The sequence below is a fragment of the Embiotoca jacksoni genome, unplaced genomic scaffold, assembly GCF_022577435.1.
Source record: "Embiotoca jacksoni isolate LCO1_2020_lvr unplaced genomic scaffold, fEmbJac1.0.p SCAF_5, whole genome shotgun sequence".
In the NCBI taxonomy this organism is placed as follows: domain Eukaryota; kingdom Metazoa; phylum Chordata; class Actinopteri; family Embiotocidae; genus Embiotoca; species Embiotoca jacksoni.
Window position 1 is genome coordinate 11,356,101 of NW_027185403.1, and position 20,101 is coordinate 11,376,201.

General features: G+C 41.8%; 1 protein-coding gene and 1 long non-coding RNA gene across 2 annotated transcripts; both read left to right on the forward strand.

The window, feature by feature from the left end:
* Positions 1–1,137: 1,137 nt before the first annotated feature.
* On the forward strand, positions 1,138–10,750 carry rgs14b (regulator of G protein signaling 14b). Its single transcript, XM_069171843.1, has 15 exons — positions 1,138–1,272; positions 3,623–3,644; positions 3,804–3,955; positions 4,095–4,187; positions 5,073–5,216; positions 5,318–5,491; positions 5,584–5,665; positions 5,800–5,900; positions 6,114–6,332; positions 6,576–6,652; positions 6,965–7,091; positions 7,749–7,830; positions 8,571–8,623; positions 9,089–9,185; positions 9,724–10,750. The coding sequence occupies exons 1-15, from the start codon at positions 1,228–1,230 to the stop codon at positions 9,993–9,995; spliced, it is 1,740 nt and encodes a 579-aa protein (XP_069027944.1). The 5' UTR covers positions 1,138–1,227; the 3' UTR covers positions 9,996–10,750.
* A 274-nt stretch (positions 10,751–11,024) lies between these two features.
* On the forward strand, positions 11,025–16,602 carry LOC138211251 (uncharacterized). The gene is made up of 5 exons (XR_011179316.1): positions 11,025–11,641; positions 15,567–15,685; positions 15,764–15,841; positions 15,932–15,985; positions 16,194–16,602. It is a non-coding gene; the product is annotated as an uncharacterized lncRNA (long non-coding RNA).
* Positions 16,603–20,101: the final 3,499 nt, after the last annotated feature.

Consider the following 20,101-nt stretch of genomic DNA (forward strand, 5'->3'; position numbering starts at 1 on the left):
AAGTCGCAGCTCAAAAGCGCCACAGGAAATATGATAAACGCTGCAGCACGGCCGGCGGCGTCATGGCGGACGACAAGGTAGGACAATCGCAACCAGGCCGACCGGCGCGTCCGTGAGTTACTTCGCAGGTTACTTGAGAATCTATCTTTGGTTCATTTAATTTGTGTAGCGTAGTTCTCATTAGGGCCCGAGCACCGAATGAACTGCATTTTTTTGGAGGCTTTATCATATTCAAAAACTCATTTGAAATTGGTACGCGCGTGTCTCCCGCCCCCGGAAGCTACGTTGACTTAAAATGGAGTCGGTTCACTCTTTAACCACGTTTGGGATGAAAAGTTGTCCAAAATTAATTCGTTTTCGTCGATGGGTGTGCCCGTGGTGGCCATTTTGAGCGTCTTGCCATGAAACTCCAAGTTGCTTTAAATCTCATGTACGTGGACTGTGACCTTCTCCAAATGTTACAGGTATGAGAACTGTCCCGGACTGAAGACACCTGTATGGTAAAAATTTGCTCATAGTCATAGCGCCCCCTGGTGGACACTTGGACATGACACTTTTCATACTCGATGTGCTTTTTTGTCTTCTGTGCGCAACGCTTCGAACAAATGTGCTCCATAACTTTTGTTTTTAAATGATCCAGACCGGTGTAAGAATGTATGCTTTAACAGAGAGCCTATAATCATCATAAAGTTAAAATTACTGCCACATGTTGTAGATTTGTATCCATGTTTGAAAGCATGAATTTGACCTTTTTTTGTTTTCCAATTTTAACCCCATTAAAGGAAATCTTCACCGGCTTTATTTTTTTATTTATTTATTTATTTAGTTTAGAGAAAACTATGACACATGCTTGAAAAACCTCATGTCCATCACTGTAGGTGCAAAACTCCTATCCACGGTGCATAATGGTTGAACGCTGCGATAAGTAACTTTTACAGTGACTGTAGTCTACATCAAAAGCAGAGTGAGCGTGAATGTCTGTGTTCCCACATCATAGTGTTTCTCAAGACGTGAGAACAGTTTGATCATAGTAACCATACTTCCTCTTTTGTGGTTTGTTGCTATGGCAAGACTTCCCTTCCAGGCAGGAAGTGACAGGAAGACCCAAGTGATGAGTTTTTTTTTGAGTTTGTGCTTCACGTTTGGGTGGAGCACTCTGCTGTGTCTCTTGACAGTGTGCACATCGAGCGAGACTGAAGGGCTTTGGTGTCTGGTGTCTGGGCCATCATGGCGAAGAACTGCAATGCTTTCGGGATTCCTGTTGGCCAGATGGTGAGTTGGCACTACTGTTGTTGGGTTTGATTTGGCTCTGCAGCTTTCCTGTGCATCCAATGGTTTGCTGTTGTGATGTATCGTACAAGAAGCTTTATCCCCTTTTACATAGTGAGCATAGGTCTATTTAAATAGAATATTTTGGAGTTGGGTGTGTTGAGTACGTTCCAATTTGTAACCTCGGAATAAATTCTTTCAGTCAGCTTTTTAACTGTGCTATAAAGATGACATCCAGTCCTAAGTATCAAGAGTGCGGTGGAGCAGTTATCTCGTGTTGGCTTGTGTCGTCTGTCTCTAGTCCTCGGCAATGCCAGAACCAATCAGGCTGAGTGGCTTCAGTTGGTTGCTACTGAAAACAGGCCGGGCCTTTTCCGGAGCCAGAAGCAGATACCAAGCCATGCCTGTTGGCCAGTCTGTCATGTGTAGGCTGAGTTGGCTTCAATTTACTCTGCGCAAGACCATAATATTTCTTGAAATGGTTCAGCACTGCAAAAGGTGTGAAAGTGTATCTATACATGTTGTTTTTATTGAAGCGGAAAGATTGTGGGTGTTGCTTTAGTTTTAAACAGTCTATCTTTGCTTTGCATTTTGTGTGAATTGAAGCACACCCATTATTTGCTGCATTAACTCTCACAGCCTGTTTGCACATTTATTTCTTATTGGCTTAAAATGGTTTTGGAGAATCCCCAAATGCAGTTTAAGAGACTGAAAGGTGTGTAAGTAAGATGGTGTTGAATCATTTGTTTTCATTACAATTTTTTACAAGCTATGGATGAAGTGTGTCTCGCCTCTTCTGTTGACTTCCTGCTGTCCTGGCTTAAGCCTGGGAAATCTATTTCTTGACACTTGTTTGTGTTTTTTAAGCCAGAATTTACACAGCAGAACAAGAAATCGAAGACTTTAGTCGTGTAATTTTTAATAGGCACCAACACACAAACGAGACTCCGTGCAAACGGCAGTATGATTGGCTAGTTGGGTCATTTTAAATTCTGCAGTGTCAAAACAAATGTGACCACCATCCCTCTAGTTTCCTGCTCTTATTTTGTAGCATCAAAAACGAGGAAGTTGCAGGTTATCACGCATACTGCAGGAATGTAACTGAAAACAAACCTCCAGCTCAAATTGCTGTGTAAATTAGGTTAAAGAGAAAAATATAAACACTTTTCATTAACTGTTACTTCTGCTTTTTTTTTTTGTAAATATTTAAAAGAAAAAAACTTAAAATAACTGTAGGCGACTAGATGTTGCTCATTTCCTACTGCTCTTGCAACGAAATATATGATCAAAGTTTGGTTGCTGGTTTCTGATAGACATCAAACAACTCGAACTCCTTTTTCTTACATTTACCTAAAAGTCAATGAAAGTGTGAGTGACCATTACTGGTGACAATATTGATGACCTTTACTACAGGTTTACTACAGACTCTCTGAGCTGGTCGTCGCACACAGAATTACCCTACATTGATAGACAGACTTGCTCACACTCGCATCTCTGTGAAATTTTAGATTTGGTACCGGCATGTCTGTGGACTGTGGGAGGAAACCCAGACAGAAGAGCATGTGAACTCTAAGCAGGAGTGGTTATAGATTAAAACCCAGAGCCGCTGTGCTGCCATCCAACCTCTCCCCGTTTAAACAGTATTTCCACATAACTGGATTCTTGACCAGGAACTTTTCTGTTTGTACATTCTTGGATCAACGTGTTGTTATCTTGATACCTGGGTTACATGCAAACACAGTTGGCAGCTCAGGTCTGTGTGCAAATAGTCTACAGGATGCAGTCAATGATAGTGTCTAAATGGAAACAGAAGGAGCTTTTTATAAGGTGAAGATTTTGTGAGCTCTGAAAGCTGAATGAGAGATATTGTCATCGGTGTTGAAACCACTTCCTGTGAAAACAGCCTCGGCTGATTGCACTACACGGAGTAAAAAAACCAAAAAACATGCAGCCGTTGTTCGCTTTTCACTTCCTACATGTACGCCTGCATGCATGTGTGTTGTGACTATTTACGGTACACTGTTGGTGTAAAATTGAAATGGACTGAAAATCTCCACTATTTTGTCCAAATGTTGTCAGTTAACTTTTAATCAGTGGTTTTCTTTTGACTCTGCAATCTGGGACAACAGATATGAATTTGAATACACTCATCCATTCATTATTTTTGGTCGTTTGAGTCAGTCAAGTGATTAATTTCTCAGCTGCTACAGAAATGCATCGACATTGTAAACAACGAGTCCCTTACAGCCTCGGTGAAGAGTTTTCTGTATTATCAACTTCTGGATTTTAGTTTGTTTTTTAGTGAGTTTGTTGTTGTTGTAAAGTTCTCCGACTTGTATCTCTCTGTTCACAGAGCCAGGCCGTGTCAGATGGAGGTGAGCATGAAACGTCAACACGCACACCGCCAATCCTGTACTTCTCACAGTTCTACAATCTGAGCATGTCTGTGCATGAATATATTTGATTCTGTTTCCTTCTCAGTCATGCTTTTCTGTGCTGATGAAGGGGCGTGTTTGTGTCTGAATACGTTGTAGAGTTGAACATGTCGGCACGGGGCTGTGGAGGCAGCAGCTCAAGTCTTCCTGGGTCTCCAGGCGGTGAGACCGGCCCCGCCAACAGTGTGCTGAGCTGGGCCGTCTCATTTGAGAAGCTGTTGGAAGACCTCTGCGGTGTCCGCTACTTTACGGTGAGACACTCAACACGCACACAGTGGTGTGTTGCTGTCGTTTTTTTTTACTAGATTTAGGAATAATTCAAGAGCTGATGTTTTCTAATGATCTCAGTAAGTGTGCCTTATGTGTTACAGTGTGTTTGTTTGTTTACAGGCCTTCTTGAGGTCTGAGGTGAGTGCGGAGAACATTTTATTCTGGCAGGCTTGTGAGAAGTTCAGGAAGATTCCAGCCACTTCCTTGGATGAGGTATGATGGGACTTTTCTACCTTTTTACATGTATGATTTATATTATGCTGTTGTGTATGTGACCTTAAACTCTTTTTATAGTTTGTTTAAATGAATATGTCATTGGAATTGCCCTGAAACTTATTTTCAGCTGGACCACAACAGAAGGGCCAGCCCTATAAACGCAAATGCCCATTACTGAGTGATAAAGTCACACCAAGGTTTGGCTGAATGCCATGACTTCCAGCATCCTTTTCAAATTAAAAGTCCTCCTAGAATTTTATAAATGGTCTTGCCATATATTAAGTTTTGGCCCAGTCTTATTTGTAGTTTTAGATGTTTACAGTAAGTAGTGGTCTGCAGCTACTACACAGCAATATGTCCATAAGCCAGTAATGTTTTAGTCAGTTACCAAGCTTTATGTAGCATGAACATAAATTGCTAATTTTCCTGTCGATTTCAGTGATGGAAGAAGTGCTTTTCAGCCATTTTATTGAAGCAATTCTGATGCTAATTGAACAAGGAAGGAAAGAAACTAACAACTGATATGTGTCTACTCATCAGCCTTGTTTCTGTGGGTGCTCATCTCTCTGGAAAATGCATTGCCCTGAACAACTTGTATGACTTGCTGTGTAGATGCTTAGAAAGGGTTGATTTAATTCTTCCTCCCAGAAGTGTACTTGACAAGGAAAAGACATCAAGTCAGTTAATAGCTTTAAACACACTGACTGCTTTCTCAAATGGCTACTGAAAGCAAAATACTCAGATGAACTCCTTAGGGAAATTAATTCAGTGTCTATTCTTGCTGATGTCTCAACAGCTTGTAAACAATAATTAGGAAACAAAGTTTAGGTCATAGTTAATCTTCAGGGTGATTCAGTCTGATGGAGCTGCTGTTGTTCCCAGCTGAAAGCTGCAGCTGCCTCCATCTACAACACCTACCTGTCTGACAGTGCTCCCTACTCGGTCAACATCGATGACTCGGCCAAAACGGAGGAGAGGGACCTGAAAGGGCCCACGCCTGACATGTTTAACAAAGCTCAAGCACAGGTCTGTGATGAGTCCACGCTCCCATGTCAGCGCAGTAATACAGGATTTCACTGTTGGTGCTTTAGATGACTCTATGCTCCACCTTCCCTGCTTTGTGTCAGATATTTAAGCTGATGAAGATGGACAGCTACAGGCGCTTTGTACGCTCTCCTCTCTACCAGAGCTGCACCGTGGCAAGTGTGGAAGGCAAACTTCTCCCCAAGCTCTCCACGGAGCCTGTGCGCATGGGATCCTGGGAGGACGTGGTCACCAGAAGTCCCTCGAGTGACAAGAAGGTAGATGGACTGAGAAGAAGCGAAGGGAAAAACATGGGGATCTTGTTTGACTTTTGCTCTAATGGCATTCATTGCGTCACTGCCTCCAACAGAGCCAGAGGTCAGACTCTAACAGCTTGCCAGGTGGTGAAAGTGCCTCAGTGGTGCAGCAACAGAAGAGAGGATCCTGGGGAGGTCGGTGCCTGTTGAAGGGCAGATCTGTGCTTCTCTTAAACCTTGATGAAAATTCCGTGATTTTATGTTCTAGTTTCTCTACGTCTCTCTCGTTATATCTGTTTCTCTGTTTCTCGTCCCGTCAATAACAATAGATGCATCCAACATCCGTGCTTCAGACCCCAAGAAAGAGAACTATATGTCGGTCAAATCGACCAGCAGTGTGGAGCTTGGCTCCCTCCACAGGCAGATAGAGGTCAGTACATTTGTGGCAAAACAGCTGACTGGGCTTAAGGGAAATCAATGTGAATTTGAAGTTTTTGTGATTGGAGACAAACAAGAATGAATGTAGTCATCAAGGTGACAAATCTCGCCTTTATAACAACCTCTATCATAAAGTGACTAACTATAGTTTTGAAGTATATTATTCACTCTTGGGACCTCTTTTCGCTTTTCTATGTGGATGTAGAATGGCCGGTCGAGTCCCCGCTCTCTCGAGCAGGGTGGTGGAGGTGGGAGTCGTATAGGTGTGGAGGGGGGCTACTGCTGTGTCTACCTACCCGATGGCAGTGCCTCCTTGGCCCCCACACGTAATGGCCTTCTGATCAAAGACATGCTGGCTAGCCTGTGTGAGAAGAGAGGCTTTCCACTGAAAGATGTCATCATTTACCTACAGGGCAACGACAAGGTAAGCACTGTACAGCACCAGCTGCAGCTTTAAACCAAGCTGTTGAAAAACACCTGGTCCGCCACACTGTTTCGCAACAGGAAGTACGAGAGATGACTTCCCTCTTCCTGTTCAAACATTCTCTCACTGCCTCAGCGTCTTTATTTCTGAAACTTCTTTTAAATGATCTCCTGTCGATGCTGACACTTAAAACAAAGTCGCTCTTCTTTCTTTCAGTCTGATACACTATTGCTCTCTCTACAGCAACCTTTATCGCTGGAACAGGACTGCTCCGTACTGAGAGATCAGCAAGTCTCTCTTGAGCTCAGGGTGACATTTGCGTGAGTCATTTCCTTTTTTTTTTTTCCTCTGTCAATGTCACCCTAGCAGACTTTCACACCCCCAATACAAAGTGGCACGTCTCACCATATTAGAGAGAAGTCCTTGTGCTACATGAGACATACAGTCTGGCTCTCTGGTCAGAAATCATTTTAGTCATCAAATGACATCAAATTTGGATTTCCTGCTAATATTTAATTTGGTTGGTTGGTATTTTTGACGACAGACTTTGCGTGACAGTGATGCTTCTCTGCTGCATAATCGGTTTGATTCACTGTGTGAGGGGGGCTATTAAAATGCATGTTTTCGTTCAGGCTGGAGATTGCCTTCACTGGTAAGACGGTGGGGATCATGGCGAAGTCTTGTAAGACTCTGCAGGACGCCCTCTCTGTAGTGATGCAGAAGCACCACCTCAAGCCGCAAGAGGCCTTGGTCACCATGGTGAGTGTGTGTGTGTGTGTGTGTGTGTGTGAGTGTGTGACACACATGAACGGTGCTCTAATATGTAGCCTGTGTAAGTAAATGATCATTTATTCATATCTCTCAATTGTAAAGAAATGATTGATTAGTTCAATTATACCACCAATGAATTTTGCATTAATTTCTGAAACCTGAAAATGCCTGGAAAAAAAAAAACGGTGAAGAAAGCAGGTGTGAAATTGTTAACGTCACATTTTAGTAATGGGGAAGATTACTCATCACCTCTGTTTTTCAAAGTGCATACTTGAAATTGCTGACATTTAAAAAAAAAAAAAAAAAAATACTACATTAAATATTCTGATCATGTCCTGTCAGCACTCGTCTGCCTCGCCTACTTACAGCAACTATTGCTGGGCAACAGTTAGCGAGTCAGTGATCACGTTAATATTTATTTAGATTCTGTAGTTTTAATGTGATTACTCAAAATTGAATGTGTCACACTACTTTGTTACTGTAATAAGTGATGAAATCACACCATCTCTGATGCAGTAATGTGTGTTTTCTCTGGGTTATGCAAGATCCGTCTTCCGCGGGGTATTGATGCTTCGTCCCCACAAAACTGCGACTGATTGTGTGTCTGCCCGTGTCCTTCGTCTTTTATTTTCTTGTCCATTGTAGGTTGGAAGTGACGAGCCTGTGAACATGAGCGGCAATGTGTTCAGACTGGCCAATAAGAAGCTACGACTCGACAAAATCAAAGGTTAATATGCTTGACCTCCTTTAAAACCCCCAGTGATTGCGTTAAATGTGAACCAGGCCGAGTTATGATTGCAACATTTAAATTACATCAAGACACGGCTCCCTGAAAAGCACATTCAGCCACAGGATGACAAGAAACTGAAATCAAAGTTCAGTCAAATCGGCTAGAGGCACATTTTAGCTCTCAATCAGCTGTTGGTCGATCTAATCGGTGATCCTTCGACTGCTTCGTGTGTTCTCCTCTGCTGCCTCCTTCATTTAATTGTTTCTTAATGCGTCTCAGAAAGCGTTCTTCATTTCACTGTCCACTTTACTGCCCTGGTTTTTCCTGCGTCGCTGTATGCATCCTCCTCTTTCCCTACTTGTGTGTGTTTCTCTCCGTCTCTTCATTCTTTTCTGTGGGGCTGAAACGTCCGAGTCCATTTGGTTTGTTGAGTGCTGTGCCACTTTCACTTCTCTCACCTCGTTTTCCAACTGCTAAGAGACCAGACCCAACTTCACTTTGGATCAGTGAACTCTGCCTCAGCTCCATTCACTGCATTTAGGAAGAGTGTGGTAGACTTGATCGGAGTGGTTGTATCCCAGGAGGACCAGTTTAATTCTTGTCGAGAATATTTTTGTGTGGCTGATGTCGGTGTTAAACACAATAGGGAAGTTAAAGTTCTGAAGCATCGTCAGCTGCTCACTGACTACTTGTCTATTTGAGGTTAGAAACTGATATCCGTCTGTGTGTTGATGCAGGTAAAGACCAAACCAACACTTCCAGAGGTGGTGCTTCTTCTGTAGCCACACAGGTCAGTATCAATGTCAGTAGAAACTGACAACAAAACATGTTGCCATGAAGAAACTCGATTGTATCTGTATGACACTGACAACCGTACAAAGTTTTTTGTGTGTGTGGGAATGATAAATATAAATTACAGAGTTTTGCCAGTTACTGAGCTTGCGAGATATTTTTATGTAAATATAATTAGTTTTGATTTGAAAACCCAGGCTATGAATGAACATCTTTGGTCTTTAATTTTCATGATATTTTTATTTAGTTAGAACGTATTAAGAGCATGTCAGCATGATGTCTTTTTCTGCTTTAGCTGTTGTATAGATTATATAATATAATTTTATGTATTTATGTATGCATTGTATATCTACAGTCATACATATATATGCATTGTATATCTATAGTCATATACAATGTTAGTGGGAATTCTGTGAAACCTGGATTCAGATATTGATAATGTTGGAATCTATTTTGGTCTTAGGCAGGAGCAGGAAGTGCAGGTCTGGAGGCTCGATCATCGCAGCAGACCGACAGAGCTAGGACTCATCCCAAGCCCAATAAGAACCGTGACATGGACGGTAGGACGACTCTGCAGTATCTACTATCATTGGGCGACATGTCAACTCGTAGTTGTATGATTTAACAGCCATCAGAGAGTGTTACGTGTCATTTAGTGTATAACAGAAAGTCTATGGTGAAATGTTGGATTTTTGTCTGTAAACGGAATCAAATTATCAAGTCAAGGTTCAACTCAAGAGTAGTGAGTAAAAAAAAAAAAAAGTGTTCAAATATATTTCCAGAAAATATTCTGCATCACAGTGTACATCGCTTTTGAATCATAAAGTTGTACGATAGAATATTTTATCTATATCGTCCAAACCATAATATCTAGCCTGGACAGAGATTCCGGGATAACTCTTTATTCAGGACATATTTTCGGACATGTTTTACAATATTATCTATTATTAAAACTATTTATCCGGGAGACTAAGTGTTGCCGACATACTGTCAGCTGCAAAATGTGGGTAACTTAGTCAGATTAAAATAGTTCTTTTTATTTATTATTTTTTTTCTGAAAGAAATGCCAGAATGAATGAGCGTTTTTGTCTGCTTTAGGGTTACTGGACATGCTGACGAGGGCTCAATGCAGCAGGGTGGATGACCAGCGAGGCCTTCTGACCAAAGAGCAGCTGGAGGTTCCTACGTTCCTGCAACTTCCCTCAGACCAGGGACAGGACATAGACCAGCCCGGTACAACCAGCTCCTCCTCCACCGCTGACTCCAAAGCAGAGTTGGACACGACGTCATTAACTTCAGCTGGAGCAGCGGAGAAAAACCCTGATTCTACTGAATCGCAGTCCAAAGACGTGAGGGAAACGGCAGTTTGAAAGACATTTGTTTTTGTGGGACAGATGAAGACATGATCAATGTGTTGTGAATCATGTCAACAGACAGAAACTCATTATTGGTCCAAAAGCACTTTTTAAAGTTGTTCACATATAAGCTCCGAGACAGCAGTGAGGTATCATCTCTGCTGCTGATAATTGGCCATTTAAGGCAATATCTAAAGAAGACAAAAGATCATGGCAAGGATTTATAGTGTCGCTTCAAAACACTACACATCCTCATGGAAGAATGTTTGCTATGAATTTCTTCTTGATGTTTAATGCTGTAGAGTTTGATTAATGTTCACTTTGCTTCTCTTTATCACACCTCACTTTTCAGTTGTGTTTTTCTTTGAACTCTAACCTAAAACATGTTTCACGGGAACTGGTGACTGTCCAGACGGGGTTCTTAAAGTGTTTTGCACTATTGTGATTTCTTTATTTCAACTTACTTTATTAAATATTTTGTGTATATTAGTTTTGAATATTTTAAATAACTATTTTTTTTTTTTTACATTTGCGTGCTTGCTTGCTTTTTTCAAAAGTGTGTTTCTGGCACTTAAAAGTGCATTTAGTTTGCTGTGATGACACTTTGAGAAGCCCCTGGTTAAGTCCCGTGTTCCTGTCCCGTCAGACCACATCTCGGGGTCCAGAGCATTACTTACTAATGTGATATTACAGAGAGTGAGACAGTTGCTGTGATCAAGAAAAATATTCCACAGGGTGAATCTGTTGAATTAAAGTGTTTTCTGATTAAATGTAATCCTTTCGGTCTGCATTTGATGTGGGGAAAAGACATTTCGGCTTTGAACTCGCCAAATTTTTTTTTTGGGGGGGGGTGGGGCATCACACAGGGTAGTTTGTAGTTTGTGGCCTGACATGTGCTACGTGATTTGGTTTCATACGAGTGCAGCCAGACCTCACAACCCTGGCGGTCTGTCTTTGCGGCTCATGCAGTTTAAAGCAAGTGTGGTCTGTATCTGTGTCAACTGTAACTACCTTTCGGAGGAAAACTCCCTCTACAATGCTGTCATGTAATGATGTCACTTTTGCACAGTGACAGGAATCACTGCGGTGCTATGATTGGCTCTTGGGATGGGTTTGTAGCCAATGACCCGTTTTATCTGCCTCCAGACTTGTTGCTGTAAGTTGATTACCAGTTAAGGGGCCGTGCAAGGATGACAATGTATTTGGCTATTGTATGGGTTACAAAACGAATTGGATGAGTCATAGATGGCAGATGTGAATATTTCAGAGCGCGTGGCGGCACGTGGTGCGGGAAAGCATCTCATTCAGCCAGTGTTGTTGTCTTTGTAGATGTGATTTTCACTGAAGTAATTGTCCTGAGATAATGAGTGGAGCTACAATAATTTGCAGTCTGTGATACGTGTTTGTCGCACACACAGATTCCCACTGCCAGGCCGGAGACATTAGCATACAAAGCAATGAGTGGCACACCTGGTGTTGTGTTGTGTGTGTTTGTGTGTGTGTCGTGTCTCGCGTCTCCATCCATGCGCGAGTGGTGCGTCGGCGGATCTATGAATGGGCAGAGAGGAGTGTTCTCTCGCAGACACCGTAGCAGCAGTGAGATGAGGAGTGCCATTTACTCCACCGCACGTCTGCTCTACTGAGGGAAGGAAAAAAAGGAGGTGAGTGTCCGAGTTTACTCGAAGCATTTCGTTAAATTCTTTTCTGGGAGGGGGAGCGCTGTGGTTGTTCAGTCAATAGATGTTGGTTTTTTTTTTTTTTTTTTTGCTTGCCCTTTCTCCCCCTGTCACTCTCGTCATTCATCCTCCCCTCCCTTCTGTCACTGCGCCTCGCTGTGCTTGATGAAATATCTTGTGCCGCCTCGTGATAAACCTCTTCATCTCCCCATTCATGGAAAAGCTCACATTTTCATTCGGACTGAGAGGATGCCTTTTGCTACCTCCGTTTTGTTATCGACTGCTTTCAGTTTGAGCTCCTCTTTCGTGAATTGGTCCATTCTGCGTTGGGATGAATAAGAAAGAGGTTTTGAGTGCCTGAAAGTGCTTATTTTCAGTCCTGTTACGCGAAGCTCTGAACGATCCTCGCTGTGCCTTTGAGAGTCCTACTGAGGAATACATAAGTGCTGTACAAGAAAACCCGTCCATCAGATCAATGCATGCACATTACTATGTACCGATTGTGCTCTGCCGGTGAAGGACGGAGTCTGTCCTCAGTGTGTTGGAACATAATAGTGGTTCTTTAACACTCACTCAGATCTCAGGTGAGATACACCTTGCTCAGCTGTGAGTCAGATGGGGAGAAGCTGTGACTGCTGACTAAATTCACCCAGCTCGGGTGAGATGGGGGTGCGTGTATGTCACACCTGAACGAGGCAGAACAGACGGCCCATCATCATCAATTACAGGACATAATGTCCTTGACACTATGAGCTGTCTTTATGTGCCTTTTACTCGGCTCCCGGGAGAATTACTGCCCTCGTGCTGACTTCGATGCTCTCTGTGCATGTATGTGGCAGACCTGCCCGTGTAATTACACATATCCTGAGCATGTGAGGTTCTGTGGTCAGCGTGTTCTCCAGCACTGGTGTGTCAGAATAAGGCACTAATTTCTCCCTCTGGACTGGTTTGGTTCACCCAAATGAGTCGAATCTGGTTGAATATGGCTCTGTGTCATCACTGTTCGATGAATCAATGAATGAACAGTGATCACCGGTTGTGTCTCCAGCAGGCAGTCATTTGGCGAATGTGCAGGAGTGATGTTAGAGGCTACTTTACTGTAGTCTTCTTTTCAATCTCTTTTGTGGTCTTGTAAAACTCGCACACAAGTTAGGCTTGAGGAGTTCTTGTCACCTGTTTCTCAGTTGGGGAGTTAATTAATGTTGACCCAACATTAAAAAAAACAAAAAACAGCCAATCTCGCTCTGCCAGTATTTCGGTTCTTATGTAATGCAGATTGTAACATCAGCATTTTAGTGGGGATTGTAAAAGCTAAGCACTCTGTCATTTAAACATTTCTACTTTCCTTTACCTTCCCTCTCTTGCAGTGTCTCAGTCAAAGTGATGTTGTCAGTACGGATGTGTATTTGCATCCATATCACAAAGACGTGTAATATGTAATACGTGAATGTGTCGCCTTGGCTGTTGTTGGCTTGCTCATGTGGATTAATGGATGGAGAAGTGTTTCTCAAAGCCACGGGGCTTTTCCACTCCAGCCACAAAGGGAATGAACTCTTGCTTCAGCCGATACGTTCCTCTGTCCCCGTCCCGCATCTACGGTGGAGGGATTCCTTGTCTGCACAGAGACGAACAGACAGTGACAGAGGAAAGTGGGGGACGGCCAGAGTGAGGCAAAAGCAAGCAAATCATTCTCATTTAGTTCATTTCCCTCGGTGAGCTGGTCAGAGAGAGCACTCAGGACTCACTGAATGCCTGCCCTGCCGTCAAGGCTGAGATTATCCTCCTCTGTCCCTCAGGGGGCTGTAGTGCACATTTTAGAGTAAGTGCAGGGAGTTCAGCGGCCCTTGTATACCCCTGGGTGAGCGAAGTCAACCAACATGTATGTGGTAATAGACCTGGTATGAAAGACTCTGGGAACACTCCACTGCCTTGATTGTTCCGGTGCAGATTATTCAGTTGTATGAGTGAATTTTGCCCTTGATGAATATTGCATATTCCACTCCAAGCGGGACTTTGTAATGGAGTTCCCCGCAGCATCAAATGCGGTGCTACCATGACCACTGTTGTCAGGCGTCACAGTGGGTGAGTGAGTTCCTGTCGATCAGCTCCCATTCATTCTTTATGAGCCCTGGGCTGAATGCTTTCTGTAGAGCAGCGGGTTGAACTGGAGCTCAGAGTGGCAGAGGTTCAGACTTTTTTTTAAATCTGATCTAATGTTAAGAGACTCGTCGACATTGCAAAAGCAGATCTTTACGAAGAAATCATTTCAGATGAAATTTTTTTTTCCATCTGCTTTTCTCACTGGTTTGAAGTCGGTCAGTTTGACAGAGGTGACGTCTCACTTCTTTGCAAAAAACTATTGGTTATTTGACATTTGTCAATCAAATCATATTGACACATTCCTGATAAATAAATTTTGGCTATTGTTTTAAACTTTTACTAAAGAATACCTGAAGATTACAGATTGTGTCTTATTAGCCCTGGTCATTTGATGCGATAGAGGAATATAAAACATGAAGTCTAGGCCAGAGCCTTTCAGCTCCTTTCAGGTTTCTTTGTCATATTTAATACTCAAAAACAAACCTTTTAAAAAGAATGCCAAACACATCTTAGCAAAAGTCATATTTATTCATTGACAATTTTCAGGAGTACAAAATTATTAGTTTATCGCATTAAATGAATCATAATTGTGAGAAGACTTTAACAAATTAATTCAACAGCACAGGACCTGCTTTCATGGTGTTTCAGTAACATCTTGTGGACTTCCTCAACAGATGGAAGAAGTTCTGGACAACAAGAGCTCATTACGTGTTTCCACTTGTGACAAAACAAAGATGTAGCCAAAAGCTTGGGAAAGAGAAAGTAACCGGGCCTTTCGTTTTATTTTGTTTTTGTTAAACTGCTTTCCAAGTTCAGGAGTGAACCCTCACACCCAAAGCACTCAAAAACACATGATTCCTTGAAGATAAACGACATCATTTGACATCTTCAAATCCGTCCCTGCCATTAAAATTTTGTCTGCGTGTCTGACAGACTGAAACAGACATCGACAGGAGCACGGAGATGTTGGACTGTAAGAATCGGTCTGTTGGGCGTTGACCCAGACACGGGTGTTTTGTCCCCGGCCACCGAGGCCCCTGGTGCCAGCTGTGGCTGTAACTGTTGCCTGCTATTCACTGTGACCTCTCAGTTCTCCAGGAGTCATTGTTTGTCCTGCATCGCTCTAACTGTGTGTGTTTCGAGCTTTATCATCATCATCATGATGAATATTCTTCCTCCTCTTCTTTGAACAAATAATATTGAATTTTTTTTTTTTAATGATATAAGCTGTTTGGACTCTTTTTTTTTTTTTTTTTTTTTTTTTAACAGTCAGTTACAAATATCTTCATCTTTGATGAATTGTTGTGCAAAGAAACACAATCAGAAGCAAAGTCATCAAGCAGTGACCACTTAAAATAGTGCTCGTTTCTGCCAATGGGATGAAAGCTAAAACTTTTAAAATCCAATTAACTTGCAGTCAGGAGAATCACGTATATTTTTCTTTTTGTCTCCACAAATTAAAATAAAACCAGTAGTTGGATCAACAGTATGGGCATCCCAATGAGACATTTAGCACCAAAATCAGGGTAAATCCCAGGAGGACAGTCACTCGATGTTAGCAACAGTTGATCCCCGAGTCAGAGATGCCATCTAGTGGAAAGAGCCTATAACTGCACACTCCCCAGCAAGCCTGTGAACATCAGACCCAGGATAAATTAGGGAGTTTAACTTTTTGTTTATACTTAGATAAAAATAAAATTAATTTGGTCAGTGGCTTTTCACCAGTACTTACATTCTGAGAAGATGATACTTAATCTTACTCTTTGTTGTGGTTACAACGTTTCTCTTTTTCTTTCTCCTAACTTTATAGTTGTACAGCCAGAGTTGGCAGAAGAACACGGTGATCCATCCTAAACCTGCATCGGCGCTGAATTTCTCCTGGGGAAAACAAAAATCTCCACGTCAGCCATGGAGCAGAAGACAAATGAAGTGCGTGAAAGCCTGATACTTATAATGTTTGAATCATTCAGATCCCGTCTAATGCGACCCTCCATCCCCTCTCTCTAGGGTCCCACCACCACCTCCCATCAGAAGCACATGAAGAACCGGTCTAAATCCACAGAGGAGATGCAGCAGTCGAAGAAGGCGAGCAGCGGCCTGACATTGATCCTTGCCCAGTATTTCATCCCTCACCTCTTTTATCACTAATCAGATCTCTCCTCTCTCATCTAACAGGCCTTTTCCTCACAAAAATCCCTTCCAGGCAGGCCAGAGCTGGACGGAGTGAAGGTGAGCTTTATGTGTTTGTTGTATTTCTACACTGAAGATAAAAAAAAAAAAAAAAAATGAAATTATTCCTTTTCAAGCTACCTCTATATGCCCAGGTCCTCTGAAGCAGCACTGCATATATTGTATTGTAGTGAAACCACAAAATGTTTTATTAAATGCAAAAATATGAGCTGAATATGAGCTTTATCTTTACTCCTCTGTGTTTAAGGAATGTCCCGATGGCTCCGATATGCCGTCGTCCTCCACTGAAGAACTAAAGTGATGAATGAAACCAAGTAGGAAAATAAAGTTGCTGTCAAGCTATGAAGTCATAAACATATAATACATACGATGTATATATGTACACAGGGAAACACACAATATTGAAGATAATAATTAACAAGAATATGCAAGCCAGGAATTTATGAGTTGAAGAAAATGTATAAAAAGAGAGAAGTAAGCACACACACACACACACACACACACACACACACACACACACACACACACACACACACACACAGACAATTGCACGTAAACAGAAGGACACCTGTGATGATGCCGTTTCACTGTACTGTGAGTGGTGTAAACATACCAACTGAATGTGTAGTGACAATAAAGTGATGCTGTTGAATGAAGCCATCTTTACTCGCATAAATCAACCACCTGAGGCTTTCACCTACACCAGCCATACATGGGGCTTTGACAGGTGGTGGTCGGGCGGTGGAGCAGAAAGGCACAGATGGCAGTTAGAGCAGAGACGGGAGATGGGCAACGCTGTTTGAATACCTTTTCAAATACGATGCTAATTGATTCACAGGAAAGCCTGCAAATGACTTGCAATGAAATCACTAGATTCATTCAGACATTGATTGCAGTCATTGGCAGCCTCGGTGTAATGATGAAAGAACACAACTGTATTGTCCACCATAGTGAAAAAAAATCAAATGCAAATACACAAAAAAGAACACCCGACATATAGAGGACAAACGGTGAACATTTTGTTGTATAATATATGACATTATACATGAGTACATGAGCTGCTTCAAATGATCCGAGATACAAATGAGTAAGGAGAGCTGCTTCGTCACATACGTTCTGTACATATATAATTAACGTAAAAAATGAAAACGCAGTGGAGTAAGTTCTTTAAAATGCATTTCGGATAGAACATTTTTTTTTTTTTTTACCGAAGGCACACCTTGGGTGAAATGTCTGTTTGTTTCCCAGTCATATTGTACCACATAAATCAAGCTTACTCCTAAACCCGCTGCTGAGTTCATCAAACTGTAATGCCCAGTCTTATTTTAAACCATAACCCATATTTCAGTATTTGACTCTTTAAAGCTATTCTGTGCATTTTTTTTTTTTTTTTTTTTTTTTTTTTTTTTTTTTTTTAAATCTGGTTAATTTTTTCAAAGAAGTGAACTGTCTTACTCAACATGTTACAAAATTCAGTTTTGCAAAAGTAATACTTTTGTTAATGTTAACATTAATTTACAAGTTAAGGCTGTAATCAACAGTTACTTTTAGTGTAAATTATCAGATCATTTGATTATTTTCTTAATAAAAGTATTGTTTGTCTTTATAAAATGTCCAAAAATAGAAAACCAGAATTATTTATGGTTGTACGCCTCCGCCAACCAGTCAAGTTGCAGTTTACATCCAAATCTCTGCAGACTCCATATATACTGAAGACTTTGAAGAAATACTTGTATTCACATGCTTGATCAATAATGGCAATAATAAAGCTACACATTTGGAAGGCGGATGCGTCACGGGCGTCCTCATCCTGACCTCACAAAAGATCTATACAGTCACTGCAGTTTTGAGCTGGACGCCCAAGATTAGTGTCACCAAGTTAGTATCTGACTAAATGTGAAATATGGTCAAAATATCCTGTTCCCTTCCTGAAACATGGTGTTGAATAATGGCCAGGTGTTTTTGAAGTACATTATAATGTCAGAGTGAAGTTGACCTTTGACCTTTTGAATATAAAATGTCATCACTTCATTCTTTTATCCTATTCCACGTGTAAAATGCATAAGTCATAATTATAAAAAGTCATCACGGCAGCACATTAATTCCCGAGTTATGGCCACAAACATGTTTTGTGGGGTCGCAGCGACGTTGGATCGCCAAAATCTATTCAGTTCATCCTTTGGACTAAATAAACGTTTGTGATACATCCCATTCTCAAGAACGGACGATCTGAAAACATAATGCCTCCAGCTATGCCCATCACCATTGTAGTGGCATACAATTGAACTAAAAATGTTGCTTTTTTTTTTATCAAACTTTTTCTTTCCTTTTTGTCTTGATGACAGCCGTGTGGCAGTAGAGACGTACACTATTAGAGTTGCCGTCTTCATTTGGAGTGTTTATTGTTGTTTCAGTCACAGTATACCAGTTAACCAGTCAAAGGCATGTACAGTATCACATGTCTACAGATAATTAACTGCCATATTGTTATGATCCCCTTCATCTAAAAAACAGATAATGGCTTACTGAAAAGCATCCCACGGCATTGTGTAAGATTAACACAGGATAACGCAGCCCACTGAGGGGCAGAACAGGACTATCTGGGTTATCTACCTGCAGCTCGTAGATTGGCATTGGCAGGTGTTTTAAGTGGCAGGATGGGGACCCGGTGGCCTCTCTTTGGTTTATCCCCAGGCTCAGCAGTGGCAGCAACCTCCCCATGACTTACACATCTGGATAGGGGATTAACTGCAGCATGGAGGGCTTTTTTTATTTATTTTTTTTCTACCAAAAAGCTCTGATTTAGCCACCGCCATGTGTGCGTATAAGTGATTGCATGCGTGTGTCCATACGTGCTTGTGCGTCTCCGTATATCTTGTCTCTCCGCTCAGTGCTGCACCAGATTTCGAGTTAACATTGACAGGCAGAAGCCTCAGCTCCAGTGCAGCTGCCTGCGCAACTAACAGAGTTGTTATCTCTCTCTGTCTCCCAGCTCTCATAGCAGTTTGGAAAGTAACATCTTTGTCCAGGGAGTTATTAAGTTCTGCTCTTCTGAGTCCATGGATACAAATCTGAGGTCAGCAGGTATGGCAGATTTGGTTGAGAGCACTGCTGATATGACAGAACCGAAGCTGGGCTAATTATTAACAGGGGCATCACTCCGCTCTCCCATGGAGAGGGGGATATTGCCTGTGGCTAGTGGGGTGTGCAAGTAAATGTGTGTACGTGCTGTGTTAAGAGGATCTCAGAAGATCTCGCTGATAGCCCATTTTCAATCACAACATGTTTGATCTCGAGTGCTGGCAAAGCACCTAAGTCCCTGAATGTTCTGCACAAGTCAAGCAGATTACACCCTATACGTGTTCGAAATACACTTCCACTGACTTATCTGGTGGAAGAAATAATCATGTAATACCCTGGCTTTAATCTTGCCAGGCTACAAAAACGTGATGAAAACAGCAGACTTGAGGAAAAGAAATAGTCTGCAGCATTCACATAACATTTACCACTAGGTGTCAGATTTCGCCTGCTCTTCCGCGAGAAACGAGGAGAACCTCAAACAACAAGAATGATTAATAACCTCAAACAGGGCTGATCTCTAAATCAGGAGAAAAATAGTCGGTTGAGCAAACATCATACATGGACAACGTGCTTTCCCAACTCATGCATCATTAACTTCGCGCTCTGTGTTATTGATTAACAATGCTGTCTCTGATGATGAAGCAAGTTAATCACCAGGGGATTAGGTGTTCCTCTTGACACCTGCAGATCTGCTTAGTTTATTTAAAGATGAGTTACACTTCAGTTTGATACTTCGCTTTGCGGGGCTTACGCACCCACCACATACAACAACAAGAAGACTGTTTGAGACGAGGTAAGAGGTTTTTACTTCGTACGTCAATATTAAATACTTAGTGATAAATAACATCCTTCCTGTTATTATTCAAAATTAATTATTTATTTCAAAATTGATTTCTTTTATCTAACGCCAGGGAACCCACGGCTCATAAATCCTTTGGAGAATGCCGGCAAGTCAGGCGTCATTCACTGACAACAGCCACTAAATGTTTCACTAATCCTTTCATTTTTCCTTCAAGTAAAACTCAATTAGCAACATTTAGGTGCAGCATGGAGATACACATGCGAGTCACAGTG